Genomic DNA, 18,428 nt, shown 5'->3' on the forward strand with positions numbered 1-18,428 from the left:
ATATTCTTAAATTGTTTGGGGTTATTTTAATATGTGCTTTTGTAGGTATGTGCTGATGTCTTTTTAAAATTCATAGAGGTATCCCTTTCTAGCAACATGGTTGGGAAAGATTATCTTTTCTTCACTGAATTACCTTGTAATTTCACTGAAAATCAGATTATCATATAGGCAAAGGCCTGTTTCTGGATACTTTGGTCTGTTTGCTGATTCTTTTGTCTATATTTATGTCTTGATTACTGACTGTTTATCTTGAGGTCAGTGATTACAATCTACAAGCTTTGCTTTTCTTGTGAAAATTGTTTAGCCTCTTATAGGTGATTTACCTTTCTTTATTAATTTTAAAGTCAACTAAAGTTCTAAAGAAAATGCCCACTTGGATTTGCCCACATTGGCATTTCATTCAATGTGGAGGTCACTTTTCACAAAATGAACATCTAAAAACTAGTGACTTTTTTGCAAACATGATTTCTCTTTCCATTCCATTAGCAACTTCCCAATTTTAGCAATGGTTATTTTCAGCATATAGGTCTTACACATCTTTTACCAGAGTTATCTTGCAGTGCTTTCTGTTTAATGATGTCAGTTGAAATGCTCTTTTAATTTCCTTTTTAGTGGGAAAAACAATAGAATTTTCCCATATTGAATTTATATCTCATAATCTAGTAGAATTGTGCATTCTGGCTGCTTTTTATATAGATATCAAAAGCTTTTATGTTAATTACTTTTGACAAGGGGCTTCTTTCTACTTTATAGATCATGTGTTTATTTCTTGTATTTATAGTCTTGTTAACACTGGCTTGAACTTTCATTCTAATGTTGAATACATTTGATGGGAGCAGACATTTTTGTCTTCTTGGTGATTCAAAATAGAGGGAAGCTTAATTTCACTATAAAACTTAAAGCTTTATATTTATGTGTTTATTAGGTTGAGTTACCATATTATGTTGTGGAGAGATGTTTTAATAGATATTACATATTGTCATGTCATTTGAGACTTTTTTTTCCTGCTTAATTTATGATATGGCGAGCTGTGAAACAGTAACCCAACTTGTATGTGTATGGGGTGTTTTGCCTACATGTATTCCTAGGTACCATGTTCAGGTAGTGCCTGTGAAGTCTGGAAAAGGATATTAGATTTTTGGAACTGGAGTTTCAGATGGTTGGTTGCTGCCATGGGGCTGCTGAGATTCAAACATGACTCCTGAGAAAGCAGCCAGTACTCTTAACTGCTGAGCCATCTCTCCATACCTATTACTGTTTTCATAAGGAATATTGATTTTATGTTTTCTCCATTTATTTGTTGTATCAAAAGTAATTACTGCCTTACAAGTTGAATAGGATGTTTTTCTTCAACTTTCCAGTAGAACTTATGTAGATTTGGTATTATTAATAATGATTGGTAGAATTCATGTGGAAACCAATTTGGCCTGGTAAGGTTTTTGGCTAAAAGCATTCTTTTTGGCAAGTTACTTAATCAAAAAGGCAATTTATATAATAGATTTAAGACTATTGTTTCTTTTTTACTGAGTTGTGTGCTAGCTTGTGTCTATTAAGGAATTTATTAGTTCCATCATATTTATAGCTATAGGTTTTGTATTAGTTTGTTGTTGGTTTTGTTGTACTAAAATGTTATGAACTAGAGGAACTTGTAGAATGAAGAGTTTATTTTAGCTAGCAGTTACAGAGGGAGAGCACACAGTAACAGCGGAGGCATGGAATCAGGGTAGGAAAGTAAAAGAATTCATCTCACTACCACTTAAGCAGACATAATGATTTGGAAGTGTGGCCAGACTATAAATTCTCAAAGCCTTACTCCAGCAAGATTTCTTGTCCTAAAGTGTTCATAGCATCTTTGAACTGTGAAAACATCTGGGGACTAAGTGTGCTAAATACATGAGCCTGTGTGACACTTCTCATTCAAGCCACCACAGCCATTTCTTTTATTCCCTTATTATCTTTTCTCATGGTTGTAGAATCCTTATTTATGTATGACTCTCACTGCTGATGGTGGTAGTTTGTCTTCTCTTCTTTAGTCCTGTTTGGTGTTGCTAGAAGGTTATCAGATTTATATTTATTTATTTCATTTTATGAAACAAGGTTTTTGGCTTTAGTGATCTCTGATCCATTTTGCATTTCTTTACTCTTTATTGCTACTTAGTTTGTAGTTACTAACTTTTGTCACTGATTTGAAACCTTTTTTTTTTCTAATGCAACTACTCAATGTTACAAATTCTCAAAGTACTGCTTGAATTTTATTCCTGATATTTTGGTCCTTTTAATTTCTTTAATGTATTTTCTAATTTCCTTTATTTGACTCATTTGAGTATTTAAAAACATCATGTTTATGCATATTTGGTTATTTTCCATATATTTTTCTTCTGTTTTCAATAATTTTTTCATATATCTTTGTAATACTGATTTCTAACCCAGTACTACTATAGTCATAAAGGATTCCTTTTTAATGATTTTACTCCTAAATTTGTCTATACTTACTGTATTCTTCATAACATGATATATTGGTAAATGTTCCATGTGCATATGAGGAAAATGTGTAATCTCTTGTTGAGTGGTAGAAGGTTCACTAAATATTTGTTAGAGCTGGAAGTAGTGGCACATGCCATTTATTCCAGCACTTGGGAAGCAGGGGCAGGCAGATCACTGTGAGTTCAAGGCCAGCCTGGTCTACAGAGTGAGTCCAGGACAGCTATGGCTACACAGAAAAAGCCTGTCTAAAAAACCAAAAAAATATACATATATTTGTTAGATCAGGTTAATAGTGGTTGCTATACAAATTGGGATTTTCCTACATAACTATACATATTTTTATATTTTAGAAATACATGAAATCTTCCATTATAATTATAGGTTATTATATTTCTTGAATTTCTACCAAAGTTTTAAAGAAACTTTTAATGGTGGTATTCTTTCTTGATAAGGAGATATCATCACTAAATGATTACTTTAATACATGATATGGCTCTCAGTCTCATGTTTTTAAGCATTAGCTCAGTATAACTATGTATGTGTCTTTATTTTAAATTTAGTTGTACTTTTACATGTAGCAAATAAAAAGAACATATGACACCCTTGATTTCTACCCAATCTGAAAATGTGTACTTTTTAAAGTGAGGTATTAGACTTACTATATTTAATATATAATTTTATATTTTGATATGGTAATCTTTAAATCTACCATGTTGTATCATTTATTCTTTGTTTCCCCCACTTTTTATGGATACATTTAATCAATTATTTTTGTTATAATGTAATTTGCAGTTTTGCTGCTGGCTTGGTAGTATTACCTAACACTTTGTTTTGCTATTTTGTAGTTCTATCAAGTTTTATAATGTACATATTTAAGTTTGGGTCAGAGACATATAGTCTTCAGACCATTTGCCACATTTATTTATTTTCCATGGCTTCTTTCATAGCTCAGTGATAGCATACTTGCAAGGTGTTTCTTTCCTTTCTTTTCTTTTCAAGACATGGTAGGTATTATTGTATAGCCCAGACTGGATGTGAATCCAAGTCTTCCCCTTTCAGCTTTCAACATGTTGGGAGTACAGGTGTGTGCCACTACATAGTTATGACTACTTGTATTAAATGGTAGATATATTGAGTTTAATTTTTTACATGCTAAATGTTTTCTCATTTTGATGATTTAGCATCCTTTTTATCTTTATCTTTATTGTGAAGAGCAAAACACTGTGCCTCTCATGGTAGGGACCCACTTTATACTTTAGCTGTACCCTCAACTCTAGATCTTGCATTTACGTTTTTCATTTGGGACTAGGACAACATTTAATATGGGGTTAATTATCCTTGCTATCCAAATGATGGTGTTTCCTAATTACTCTAACCAGCATCCTTGGAATTTTTATTTATTATCTTGTTTTCCAAAGGAGGCATGTCCTTCATCTTCTTGAGCTTAGTGGGTTTTTTAATCCTTTTAAGACTATATTTTTTCTCGAGCTCAGGTAGTTCCCATTGATCCATGGGGAATTTCTTACATTTGGGCAGTCTTGGTGAAATTTAAGGTTTTAGATGATTACTATTTTGTGCTTTTGGAAATATACTGATGCTTGCTTGAAAATGTAGAACTAGTTTTATCTTTTCCTGTCTTCCTGTAAAATTTGTTAGAGTGGACCTGAACATCTTTCAATCAGGATTAATTTTGGTGTACTCCTAAAGCAAAGTCCTTCTGGTTATTCCAATTCTGTGTGTATGATGTTTTCCACTATAGCTGAAGATAGCAGGAGCTATTCAGTACCCAATTTGTGAGTTGCATAAATGGTTTTCTATAGCCCGTGGTTCTTTTCCTGACTCAGCATAGTGTCCTTGTCATATGTCCTAGCATCCCAGCTATATACTTGGAACCCCTTATATATCTTGTGAGGTCATTCTGCAATTGCCTTTGCTTCAGTACTCTGTAAATTCTTTTCTCCTCTAAGACTCTTCTTGCTCTTAGTCATTCCTTCAGAAAGGCTCTGAACTCCACCCGACTTAGAACTCCCTGCACTACCACTTGGAAACTTGCCAGGTAGAAAGCAAGGGCTGTCACAGAGCATATCACATATGTTCCTCATATCTCAGTATCTCACTGTCTTTTGTTACTAGATGTCCAGTGTTTGAGATGTATCACTTCCAATTTTGTCCTGTGTTTTGGATGTTTCAGGCAGCAGAATAGCTTCTGTCCTTGTCCATTTTATTTTGTCTTGAAATGGTAGTCTGGTAGCAGAGTTTTAATTGGATGTCTGTAGTTCAATATCTAACTTCCAGAATTTATGATGTTGAGTGTAGGACAGCTACCATTGATTCTCAGAGTTCTGGAACTTGTGACAAAGGAACAAATTTGTTTATAGGATGCTAGTCAGTGCTTAAGTGGCTGAGGTCTCTGGCTTTTATCTGTCTACCTCCAGTGCAGAACTTGGCATGCATGAGAACATATTTTGCATTATAGAACAGAATTTAGTATGTGATAGGGTCTGTCTGTGAGCCTCATCCAAGGAAAATCTTTAAAGAAACTTGTAGAAGAACAATGGCTCCAGCATTCATTATTTCTTATGTTAGATTATAGAGTGTCACAAATGTTTTTGAAAAATTCTTACCTGTAGTCATTTCTAACTTTCTTTTAAACTCTTCAGACCTCCATTCTCGATGTGGGACTATCTAAACTCATACTAGCACAGAGATGCAGTCAGTAAGTTTTGATTCCTAAGTCTGGAATATTAGGTAAGAGCAAGCATTTTAAATGCATTTCCCAAAAGACAATAAATTAGTTTATTCATTGAATAGACATTAAAAAACTGATTCAGTGATTAAGTCTATAGGTAGCTTATTATAAGTAGTTGATTGTTGGTTATACTTCACTTGTGAATAAAAAGTTGAGTAATCCATACTGAAGAAATATTTGTGCCTTAGAAGTTTTAAAGTTTAGACGTTTAAAGTTAATTTTAGTATGTTTTAAGAAATTTTATGTTTGGTCCTTATATTTTAAAAGAAAAGGTACCTGCCCAAATTTCTCCCTCTGACAATGCACATAGACATATATACTCAAATAAATCCATACATAAGCACATAAACATTTAAGCCACAACTTTCTTTTTTGCTAATATCAAGAAAATATTTTGAATTTATTACTGTAAAGCTAACAGTTTTTGAAAGTTCATTTATTAGTTTAATAAAATTACAAACTCTCAATAGAAATTTGTTTAAAATTGACAGCATAGTTTCATACTTTACCTAGAGAAATAAACATGCCAAAAAAGTCATTTAATATAAACTTTTAAAAATTTTACTTTTTATTATTTGGTTTTTTAAGACAGAGTCTAGAGCCAGACTGGACTTTAAACTGGAATATTTCCTACTGCATGCAGCCTCTTAACTGCTAGGGTTACAGGTGTGTTCCACCATATCTGTTTTTTTTTTTTTATGTTAGAAAGCTTCTGTAAGCAAAATATCATAGTTTTCACATATACTGTATAACCCATGAATCTTATTATATATGATTTAACATAAGATTATGAATAAAGGATGAATCATATATTGTGGTAAAGAGATTGATCAATAAAAACAGTTTATGAAAATTTGGTTAGATATTTCAAAGATAATGTAAAACACTATCTGTATCACATACCAAATAAAATTGACCTATATGATAGAACTATATCTTAAAATTTAATCACTATATCCTAAAAGAAAATATAGCTGAGTATTTAGTTGATCATTGAATGGACATTTGGTAAGCTTTAAAGTAACAAATGGGACAGCAAACAGATAAAATAAATTTGACTATTTAAAATTAAAAACTACTTCTCAAAACCAGCACATATTTGAAAAAAGCGCTTGTAATTAATATGATAAAGTCATGACTCTTTAATTCTTGAAGGGCTTATACCCAGTTGAACAAAGTAGTAGGATAATAATGGGAAATAGACAACAAATTTCTGGTACTTCATGGAAATTGGAAAGGCCACGAGACATGAAAAAACATTTTATTACTTAGGAATCTATTATGGTGAAATAAAAGGTATATGCATATTCAAGAATATTTATAATACAGCATATTATAACATTTATAGGAGTGAATATAGGAAAAACCTAATTGTCCAGGATGAGAACATTAGGTTAATCATGGTAAACTGAAATGATTGATGTGCCCATATTTACTAATGTTCATAAACAAGTTTGAAAGGTATGGGAGTATGAGTATGATATAATATTAACTGGGAACAAAAGAGATCTATATAATATATGTAGTATGGAATCAAGTATCTTAACATACATAGTCTCATACACACATTATTAAGCCACAGATGTGTAATGCTTTTCTTAGTACTAGAATCTTAGGTGACTTTCACTTTTGAGGGGGGTTTTATGAGTAAGATAATTAGCAAATACGAAAGCATTGTTGGACTTGAACCTAAAACATAGGGGGAAATATACTATAAGATACAAATACTGTAAGTAAGATACAAGTGTCTTTTGGGGAAAAAGTCATTCTTAGGGACAAGTATTCTTGAATTCAGATCCTGTGTTTCCTACTTACTAATTGTTACTTTGGGCAAATTACTTAGTCACTCTGAGTCTAACTGTATATGTATTTAAGATGTTGATAATAGTATATTATAGAGTTTTTGGAAGACTGTAATAACAGGAAGAATATGTAGTCCTGTCACATAATTAATTGCATATGGTACATAATTGCTTTTTAGTAAGTTTCTTATTTGTTTTCATTGTGAGGCTTTCTACCAAGACACTATCAGGATAAATAAGATTATATGTTTGACATAATGTGTAAGTAACCGAAATGGTATTTAGAATTTTGTTGCGTATTGAGTTTCAGTGACTATTTTGATTATTCTACAGAATTTCAGTGAGTAACTAGTACTTTTATTCTGAATATGAAGTTGATGATAATGTTCTTATACTTTTACATTATAATATTCAAAGAAATGTCCCTGGGATTTGGATAACGAATAATATTAACTATACATTTTCTTCACTTTTACTAGAAGCATGAATCTGTTTTGTGAAATACACTAACTGGAATGTAAATGAGCACACTTTATTTTAACTGAGTGGTTTCATTCAGATTTGAGCCTTCCAAATTATCAGATTTCTTTGATGAAAACAGATTTCTAGAAACGGCTCTTTTTTTTTTTTTCAATCTGAAAACCCCTGATAACTTTAAAATGTATATGTAGTCGTCAAGTGGTTTTATTTTAAAGATTTAAAAATTCAGGTCCAGAGGGTTAAATGCTAACCCTCTAAATTTCATATGCATTTCACTTTGTCTTAATATCTTTCTTTTCTGACACAAAGATAGGAGCTTAAAATTCTGATGTAAGGGCTATTAATTTGACAACTTGTGGTGCTGGATTAGAAGCTTTGATCAGTGGGACTAAAAAGTGAAATTTCTGAGAAGTAGATGGTAAAAAAGGGAATAGTATAAATAATGAAAGTATGGGTGTCAAAACAAAATGTCTCTAATACTTTAATTATTCTGAGTGAGCACAGCCACCATGTCAGTGCTATATACCAAAATTAATATTGGTGCTATGAAACTCATGAAAAACCAGAATTCTTTGAAGTGCATTTAATGTAAGATGATGTACAAACAGCATTTGTCTTAGGAAGAATTATATTTAAATTGCTAATATTTTTAAAGATGTGATTTTTAAGACACTAATATAATTTATCTCAAAAATTATTCTTGTATACAAATGTTTGTGCCAATCAAATAAGATTTAACTATGCCTGTTTTCTTATTATTTCTCCAGATTTGTCTGACTACTGATTTGTAAAAGAAGTAAATTAAAAGTTTATAATATAGACTAAAGATCAAATGATAAATTATTGTTTTATTTTAGGTTCTTTTTACAGAGGAAGATGTGAAGTTCTACCTTGCAGAATTGGCCCTAGCTTTGGATCATCTGCATCAATTAGGAATTGTGTATAGAGACCTGAAGCCAGAGAAGTAAAGCTATATTTTCCATTTATAGCCAAGCTGTCTACATTGATTTTGAAGACTTTTTTATTATATTGATTTACTGTGTGCTTTTGTATGTGCAGTTATGCACATGCAGATACAATGACATATATGAAGAGGTCAAAGGAAACCTGAGAACATTTGTTGGCTCCCTTCCACTATGTGGGTGGGTGCCAGATAGCAAACTCAGTTTGTCGACTCTGGTGGCAAGTACCTTTATCTTCTAAACCATCCTGCCACCCCACATATCTCCATAGATATCATTTTTTAACTAAAATATATTTAAGCATATTTCATTAAGCTTATACCAATTATATGAAATTCTGAATGAATGATACAGTTACATAAAGTTTACTTATACAAAATAATATTTATAATATACTTTTGTTTTAATAATTGAAAATTTTCCAATGTGTCAAATCTTGACTAATTTTATATTTATGACTTTTATGTAGTTTGTTCCATATTATTTATTATGAATTTTGATTTACAGCATCTTGCTTGATGAAATAGGACATATTAAGTTAACAGGTATGTAAAATTTCTTACATACTACTAATCCCATTACTTTTTATTATTCTAGCTCATATTTTTCTAAGCCTGCTATCCATTTTTAGCCTTCATTTGAGTTGCATTTTGTGTAATTAGTGGACCAAGATTCATTTCAAGGTTATATAGTTACAATCTCTTCTGAATACATATTTTTTCTGAATCCATTTAAAAAGATTCTACAATAGAGGCACTACCCTGATTAAAACATATTTTAGGTAAGAATAGTACATTTTAGTTGTAGTCTAGACTGAAAGAATTAACAAAGTACGTGTCACGTGTGAAAACAATAGTGATTACTTCCTACCTTCCCCTAACTTTTCAGTCATCTGTTCTACCTCTCTGCAGTTTTGTTATTTGGAGAGTTATATAACCCAGTTTTGAGGAACCATTCACTATCCACACTTCTAAAGCATATCTATTTATACTAGCTGAAAACTGGAAGTGACTTTAATGTCTATGAAAGGTTAATGAATAAACAAGTTATGTGTAATTTCCATGAGATGGGCTACTGAGCAATTAAAGGAGAGAACTATTGATTTCACAATAATTTAGGGTAGATGACAAGAACATTATATTAAGTGGGATCATCTCAAAAAGTTGCAAATGTTTTTGGTACAAAGTAAATTCTATGTTTCAATTTTGGAAAACTATAACTAAGATAATGAAGGGATGTTTTGTACTGAGAAGTTTGAGCTGGTACAATTTAAAGATGTCACTCTAATTTAAGGAATATAATATATCAATGTAAAAATAAAGGATCAAACTGTTACCTTGTAAACTGAAGTAAATGTATCAGCCTGAGAGTATTACCTTCAAATACTTCAAATATATCTTATTCTTTCCCTTTCATAGATAGGTATTGTGACAGGAACTTGTAGTATTTCTGCCTTTGTGTTCTAAGTGCTGTAGTTGTTGGCATGCACTACCTTGCCTGGACTTTTCCCTCTTCTATATACCATATATTCAGCTGACGTAGTTTTCAAGACTATTTCTTATTTTATTTTACTTTTAATGTAATATTTTAAATGTCTTAAATAAAAAGAATGGATATAGTATATTAAGCTGGAAAATTACACTTAAAGATACAACACAAACTTATTATACAAATGATTTTCTAAATGAAAATATTGAACATGGTTTGAGTGATCAGTTTTGTGACAGCCTGACTTAATTAACCAAAGAGAAAAATGTTGGGCTTACTTTTTTTGCTTTTGGAAATCAAAAGTAATCTGCATACTGTAAAACTCATTATTCTGATCTTTATGGCGATAGACTTGTTCTGTTTTCCTTTTTTATAGAGAGGAGGAAGTAATTTTAATGTCATAGCATTCAATTATGTATTCATTTCAAAATAGCTACAAAAGAATTTGAAGATTCCCAACACACAAAACATATTTGAAGAAATGAAAATCCTAATTACTGTAATTTAACCATCAAATTTAGTACCATATCCTGTCAATAAATACTTTATGTCAATTAAAAATCTAAAAGAAAGCTGGGCGTTGTGGTGCACACCTTTAATCCCAGCACTCAAGAGGCAGAGGCAGGCGGATCACTGTGAGTTCGAGGCCAGCCTGGTCTACAGAGTGATTCCAGGACAGCCAGGGCTACACAGAGAGAGCCTGTCTCCAAAAACCAACCCCCCCAAAAAAAATTTAAAGGAAATGAAATTTTAAATATTTGTTTCATTATTTTGTTTTTTGCTATTTCCTATTTTCTGAGATTTTTCAGCTACTTTTTTGGTAACACTTACAGATTTTGGGCTTAGCAAAGAGTCAGTGGATCAAGAAAAGAAGGCCTACTCCTTTTGTGGTACTGTGGAATATATGGCTCCTGAAGTAGTCAATAGACGAGGCCATTCTCAGAGTGCTGATTGGTGGTCATATGGAGTACTTATGGTAAGTTATATTAATTTCCTTAATTATATCAATTTATGACTTATACTATTTTAGTTTAAGGTTTTGGGTCAGCAATTCATATCTAAAATTTAGAAAAGTTGTAGGTGATTCTGGACTTAACCAACATTTTATGCTATTTTATTAGGCATCACAGAATTTATCACCTTTATTTTAATTTTGCAATTGATTTACATCTGCCCTAGAAATACTAGCAATTGTATCTTGTATTTTTTTTTAAGTCTCACTTAGAAACTAGTATAGTGTCATTTATATAAATACAGAATACAGATGATGATAAGAGGTTATTGAATCACAGCAGTTTTCTTTCTTGTTTTTATTTCCATTTATCATGGGGTGGTATATGACATGACATTGTCATATACTAAATATCTTTCCAAAGGAGGCATTTTCTGAAGGCAATAGCTAATGTAACTAAATTACAATCACCAATAAATTACAGCATTTTTCTTAATTAGAGAACATATAAAATAAGGCTGGAGAAGCTATTTAAATAGGTACCTTAGAGTTTGAGGAAGACTTCATTTAAAAGTTCATATAGATGGAAGACGTGGAACTGAAGCCCCAAAGGATAGATAGAACTTCATAGTCACATGCCAAGAAAACCTGACTCTTATGATCATATTTGCAAATCTTTGGGAAGTCAGTTTGACTAGAGAAGTCAAGAGTAAGGACAAAAGTGGTGGATGTGCAGCTATAAACCTATAAACTTTTCCATGTGATTCTTTTGATATTTGTAAACTGTTATAGCCTGAACAATTCCTAATGTGTGTCTGCTATCATACAAACTACTACTGTAGGTTTGAGTGAGAAAAATAGTGCTTGAGAGAGGATGAGGCTAGAGCAGCAGATTTGATGTCATTATACAAGAGATTAATCCATAAGGTAATTAATATTATGAAGTCAGCTTAAATGAACAACAAGACTGAAACCAAAGCCATTTGTCAATATTATTTTGAAATATACCTATTAGTGCTATAATTTTTGTGTTTGTTTTCGTGTGTGTGTGTGTGTGTGTGTGTGTGTGTGTGTGTGTGTGTGTGTAGTGGGGCAGAGAACATGTGTCTTCCTCAGTTAAACATCACTTTATTGTTGAGAGAGGGTCTCTTATTGCACCCATAGCTTAGCAATTTAGCTGTACTCAATGAGGAGCAAGCTGCAGAAGCACAATTGGAGATCCACTTGTTTCTGCCCCTATAGTACTGTGGTTAAGCATGCATGTCACATCTGGATTTTATCCAAACTGTGGCAAATACTTTACTTACTAAACCATTTCCTCAGCTTCATATAAAGTTTTAATGAGCTAGTAATATCTTTAGTTTAGGACTTCCTTCCTTCCTTCCTTTTGTCCTTCCCTCCTTCTTCCCTTCCTCCCTTCTCTCCTTCCTTCCTTTTCTTCCTCTTTTTTTGTTTTGTTTCAATACTGAGGATTTAACTTAGGATGTTTTTCAAACTAGACAAATGCTTTACCATTCAACAGAACTCTCATAATTAGACCTAGTCTTATAAAAATAATGGTACACATTATTTTATCTTATCATTCTCAGTTAAATCCCTAAATAAGATGTTTTCTTTATTCTACATGCAATTTTCTCCATTTTTTAAAAAAGGTATTATTGCACACACGTGTGTGTGTGTGTGTGTGTGTGTGTGTGTGTGTGTGTGTCTGTGTGTGTCTGTGTGTGCCTAATGTTGTACTTATTTTTTATCATTAATTTCAGGGGACTGGATTTAATCCCCAGGTCTTGTATATGCTAACAAATTGTTCTATGGCTAAACTTTTAAAAATTACTATGAGGCCATGTTCTACTAAGGTAGCCAGCTGGCTTTAAACTGACTGTATAACTTAGGCAGGCATTGAACATGAAATCCATTGGCTTTATACTCCAGAATAAATGAGGATATAGGAATGCACCACCACTCTTGGCCTTACCTCTAACTTTGGATTTCTGTTTCTTAATTTTTTTTTATTTTAGTCTTGGGGTGAGAAAGCATTGAGAATGGTTATTTTAAAGATTTTCCTTACATGAGTAAGTCCCAGATGCTTTGGTGTCTATTGTCTTTAGCAATTATTGTTATATGCTTTAAACATATAAACTTGTTTATAAAACAAATAGGTTATTTTCAGGTAGCATTTAGATTGAGAAGTTAGACATGTTAGAAATAAAATAAAACTAGTTGGTTTCATCTGCTGCATGCAGTTCAACTCTGTCAACCTCTATGTAGAGCTATACATAGCAATCTTGTTATTTAAGTGACCTAATTTCTGATTGTTTTTTGAGCCACTGTCAACAGAATTCTACTTGATTTAACAATCATTAAGTCTTGTTTTTTTTTAAACAAGATTAATTATACATTTGTTGTAATAAGTTGTGGTTATTTATTTTATTTTTTCTAGTTTGAAATGCTTACTGGCACTTTGCCATTTCAAGGTAAAGACAGAAATGAGACCATGAATATGATACTGAAGTAAGTAAAAACACTTTTGTTTTATTTAGGGAAAAAATTCTTACGTGTAATATTAAAATCTTTATGTGGTTTTCAATAAAGACTTAAGCTATTTTTACTATCTTTTACTTTTCTATTAATATATGGGGAATTTATTAAAACTTTGAGATTTAAGCCGGGCGTGGCGGCGCACGCCTTGAATCCCAGCACTTTGGGAGGCAGAGGCAGGCGGATCGCTGTGAGTTCGAGGCCAGCCTGGTCTACAAAGTGAGTCCAGGGAAGCCAAGGCTACACAGAGAGACCCTGTCTTGAAAAACCAAAAAAAAAAAAAAAAAAAAACTTAGTGTGTCTAGATTTAAGTGAAAATTTTACAATGTTTTTCAGAGCAAAGCTTGGAATGCCTCAGTTTCTTAGTGCTGAAGCACAAAGTCTTTTAAGGATGTTATTTAAAAGGAATCCAGCCAATAGATTGGGTAACTTTTATCTTCTTTACCTTTATAAGAATATACTACCTATACTAACTAAGTAATTGTGTCTATATGACTTATAGTTTAAGTTCATTTATGGCTGCTATATATTTATGCTTTGAATTTTGAATTTTTAGTATTCTATATAACATAGTTTTTCTTATGGTTAGAACATAGAATAATCTAGTTAATGAAAAGGTTTGTTCAACATGTACTATTATGTACAATATAGGGCTGCCTCTTGAAATAGGCACAGTTAACCTTGTATTGATAATTCTTTTAGGTTTTTAAGAGTGATTATTTTGTCTCTTCTAATTCAGAACTCCTCAATATTTGATCAATTTCTAGAAGCCTTTTTCTAGATCCTGATGTGATCCTATTATCTATTACTTGTGTTAGAATTACAATGCTCTTTTCCCCTGTGTAGAGTTTAACCTAGTATATGAATATGAGGTATGAGTTGAATTGTGAAAAAATTACTTAGTTTAATGTTACATTAAACAGAAATTGTACTTGTTAGACATTTTAGATTTAAGAATTTTATGTTGTTTCCTTATACAGTTCAGTATGTGTATCAGTTTTTTATTAATCATAGTTAAATGACAAGTTAATGCAATACCAGAGAAGAAATCATAGATTGCTCAATATAAGGAATCAAGGGAAAATGTAAAAAGTAGCAAGATTAAAAATTCATGCCATTAAAATCATTCCCATCTTATAGGATCAGAAGGAGTTGAAGAAGTCAAAAAACATGCGTTTTTTGAATCTGTTGACTGGAATGTAAGTTTGTCAGTAAATAAGATATATTAAAATGAGCAAAAATTTTTAGAATCAATTGTATATAGAGACTTTGGTTATAAGCATAATCCAATTATTTTATATTATCTGACATTTTTGTTTATAGGTATCTCTTACCATGGTAATACCTTTAAGTAGTAGATATGTGGAAACATTTAGTAATTTTTGCTTGTCATTTGTTATAACCATTACAGTGGTTAATATTATACTTCCACTCTTGTTGAGGAAAGAATGAGAGGGAAAAATGGGTGAGCTGTAACAGATTATTATAGGTGGTAACAATAATAAACCCATGCATTATTTAATTTCAGATTGTTCATTGTTATATATTAGAACAAATTAAATATAAAATATTTTACTATAGATCTTTAAATTTGGGGATGATAGGAAATAAAAACATTGAGAAATTCTGCTAAATTATCTATGAAGGTTTTTATTCATATACCCAGATTGATAAGCGTATCTTAGAAGAATTCACTTTTTTACTTCTTTGAAATATAGTGAGAAGTTATTTACTTGAAAGTTCTCTAATTTTTAAATATAGGCATTATAGATATTATTTTTGTCACTTGTGTCCACCAAGTGGAAAAATTCTTGATTTTTTTTCCTTCTTTAATCCATTAGTTGTTTAAATGTGAAATGTTTGATTATCTTATATTTACATAGTTTCCAAAATTCATCTTGTTGCTAGTTTCCAGTTTTATTGTCCCATAATAAAAAGGATATTTGATGTGGTTTTAGTACTTTGAAATTCATTGAGAATTCTTTTGTGGAATCTTCAGAGGGCTTATGAGAAACTATTGAGTGGAATTTTTCGTAGATATATATTTGGTCCATTTGGCATAGGGAATGTTTTAACCTTGCAGTCTTTGTTGGACTAGTGGAGTGTTAAACTTCCTGGCTGTGACTGCAGTTGAGCCTTTTTGTCTCTTTAGATCAGTTAGTGTATGTATGTATGTATGTATGTATGTATGTATGTATGTATGTATGTATGTATATATATAATATTTGGTATCGTGGACATTTAGATGTATCTGTTTTGTTTTGCTGACTTGACTTCTTTCTCATTATATAATGACCTTGTTTGTCTGTTTTTAATGCTTGTGAGTTCAACTCTGTTTCATCTGATCTTCGACCACTCACATTTTGTTTTAAATTCAATTGGCATGGACTATTTTACTCCATGACTTCACTTTCACTCTATGCATGTTGTTGATGGTGAAATGGATTGTTGTAAACAGCATGCAGGTTTTTTTCCTTCCTACCTTTCTCCTGAATGAGTCTTTGTTTTGTAATACTAAAATCAGGTACTATAATCACTAGCTTGCTTTCTTATCTCTGTTGAAACTAGTTTGGTAAATGAATGGCTGCTCTACTTGATGTGTTTATGGAGAGAGATTGTCAGAGAATCTTATTCAGCTACAATCTTGCTTGCCCATCTGTGTTTTTAAAACATATGCAGTTTAGGAACTTAGATTATTAAATACAAAGAATATATTTAATGTATCTTATGGAAATCAACTATTTTAGATGAAATATTCATAAAAACAATCTCATTGTTGATTTTGTTAGTTGTGATATGCTCTGTATGGTCATGGCTTAGGGAGAATTTATTTTTATATGCAGAAGTAGACATCTTTATTCTCTTATAGCACAAGCTGTGACATCACTATAATGTCATATATATTCTCTGACTTCATTAGATTTGGGCATTATGTTGTCTCAACTGTGGAATTTGTATCAATTATCTGAAACTTGTATAAATATTTCTAATGTTCTGATAGATTGTCAATATCATGTGACAATTTCTCTTGCCAAGTACAGGTTGCATATCCCAAAAGTTTAAGATTTTTCTGGGTTTGGGATTTGTGTGTGGGTGTGGGTGGGTGGGTGGGTGTGCATGCATATGCATGCTAGGAAGTGAATAAATTTGAAAATAGAATCCAAGTAGTATGAAATTCTTTTGTGTTTAATATATACCTTATTCATATAGTGTGAAGACTATTTCATACAATATTTTTAATGCGTCTATGTTTTGGTTACAATTTACCCACTTATGCTGTCATGTTAACATTCAAAATGTTTTAGATATTAGAATTTGAATTTTAGATGTTGTATTAGGAATTCCTAACATGAATTAATAATATTTTAACTCCATTATATCTAGAAATTATATAAAAGAGAGGTTCAGCCTCCTTTCAGACCTGCTTCTGGAAAACCAGATGATACATTTTGTTTTGATCCTGAATTTACTGCCAAAACACCTAAAGGTAATACATATTTGCTAATAATTAAGGCCTTTGTAGTAATTAGTAAATAAGTTAAACCTTTTCAATAAATATTTTAAAAATATGTTTACACAAAATTAGTTTTATCTTTGTGAAAATGAAGATCCTATAAACAGCATTGCTACAATCTTATCACAGAAGTGTGGAGAAGAGTCAAAGATGGAAGGTTTTTCTGTTGCTTTCTAAATTTCTTGATAGGCTAATCATTTTCTGGATAGTGGCACAAGGTAAGATATGAGATCTGTACTATCCCAGTTTAGAATTTGATCTAATTTACTTTCAGTGACATCAGTTTCATATATCCCTTTAAGAAATATTGAATTTCTACTATGTGTTCCATAGTGAGGATGCAGTAGTTAATAAACAAAACTTATTGACCACATGACACATGTATATAAAAAGTGGAGAGAAAGTCTGAGTCATATTTATAGTGTACCAAACTGTAACACTTAATGATTGCCTTTCCATTTTTTAAAAACTGCTGATACTATAATTATAAATGTCCATGAAATTCTAGTAAAATATAACTGTTTAAATATTAGATTCTCCTGGTTTGCCAGCCAGTGCAAATGCTCATCAGCTCTTCAAAGGATTCAGCTTTGTTGCAACTTCTATCGCAGAAGAGTATAAAATCACTCCTGTTACAAGTTCAAATGTATTACCAATTGTCCAGGTAAATTCTACATCACAATGTTCAGTTTCAGAATAAGTATTTCTCTCACTTTGTAATAGTGGATGTTTAGTAGTTATTCAAAGGTAATTATTAATGACTTCATTTACTTTTTAGTATAATTGAGTTAAAGTTGTTTCTGTATGTTTTGAGGGAGAGCAGATAGTAATTAATTATATTTATTAATACGTCTGTTTTAGCAAGAAATTGCTGGAGTGATTTATAAACTAGTCAGTTTATCACATTGTTTTGGGGTTTTAGAAAGCCTATAATAAGGAGAGTTGTTTCAAAATTTATATAGGCAATTTTTTAAATATTGGTAAAACTTCTAGGATTTTTTTTTGAAAAATTTAACCTGTAAGGTATATTATTCCTTCGGACAAAAATGGAGAAAATTTAGAATTACCTCATTTTCACTAGTGTTTAAATTTTTTAATAAACAGATAAATGGGAATGCTGCTCAATTTAGTGAAGTCTATGAGTTGAAAGAAGATATTGGTGTTGGTTCTTACTCTGTTTGCAAACGATGCGTACATTTAATTTCCAACACGGAATTTGCAGTCAAGGTATTGTTTTGAACTATATTGCTTGATGTATGTAGTTTGTATTACAGATTAACTCATATACAGTTTTACTAGAACAATAGATAAGATGATGGGGAAAATGGTTGTGATTTAATGTTTTCTTTTTTAATTTCTTTGTAAGGCTTCAATTTTGAAAAATAGCATTTTTTTCTTTTTTGACTAATCTTTAATGTGGTATGTCAAGATTATGCAACTATAAAAATTATATATTAAC

At 31.3% G+C, this 18,428-nt stretch overlaps 1 protein-coding gene across 5 annotated transcripts in view; it reads left to right on the forward strand.

Annotated features, from left to right (window-relative positions):
* The window catches only part of RPS6KA6 (ribosomal protein S6 kinase A6), a 130,703-nt gene that overhangs the window by 98,518 nt on the left and 13,757 nt on the right, over window positions 1-18,428 (forward strand). For all 5 annotated transcript variants that reach the window (XM_084789586.1, XM_084789585.1, XM_084789587.1 and 2 more), the window contains 9 exons: window positions 8,373-8,479; window positions 8,985-9,022; window positions 10,799-10,941; window positions 13,358-13,428; window positions 13,792-13,880; window positions 14,596-14,654; window positions 16,840-16,942; window positions 17,503-17,633; window positions 18,074-18,196. In XM_084789586.1, the coding sequence (XP_084645712.1) occupies window positions 8,373-8,479; window positions 8,985-9,022; window positions 10,799-10,941; window positions 13,358-13,428; window positions 13,792-13,880; window positions 14,596-14,654; window positions 16,840-16,942; window positions 17,503-17,633; window positions 18,074-18,196 (864 nt within the window). The remainder of the gene's footprint in view (window positions 1-8,372; window positions 8,480-8,984; window positions 9,023-10,798; window positions 10,942-13,357; window positions 13,429-13,791; window positions 13,881-14,595; window positions 14,655-16,839; window positions 16,943-17,502; window positions 17,634-18,073; window positions 18,197-18,428) is intronic.

This window comes from Acomys minous (genome assembly GCF_964271855.1).
Source record: "Acomys minous genome assembly, chromosome: 7".
NCBI classification, from domain to species: Eukaryota; Metazoa; Chordata; class Mammalia; order Rodentia; family Muridae; genus Acomys; species Acomys minous.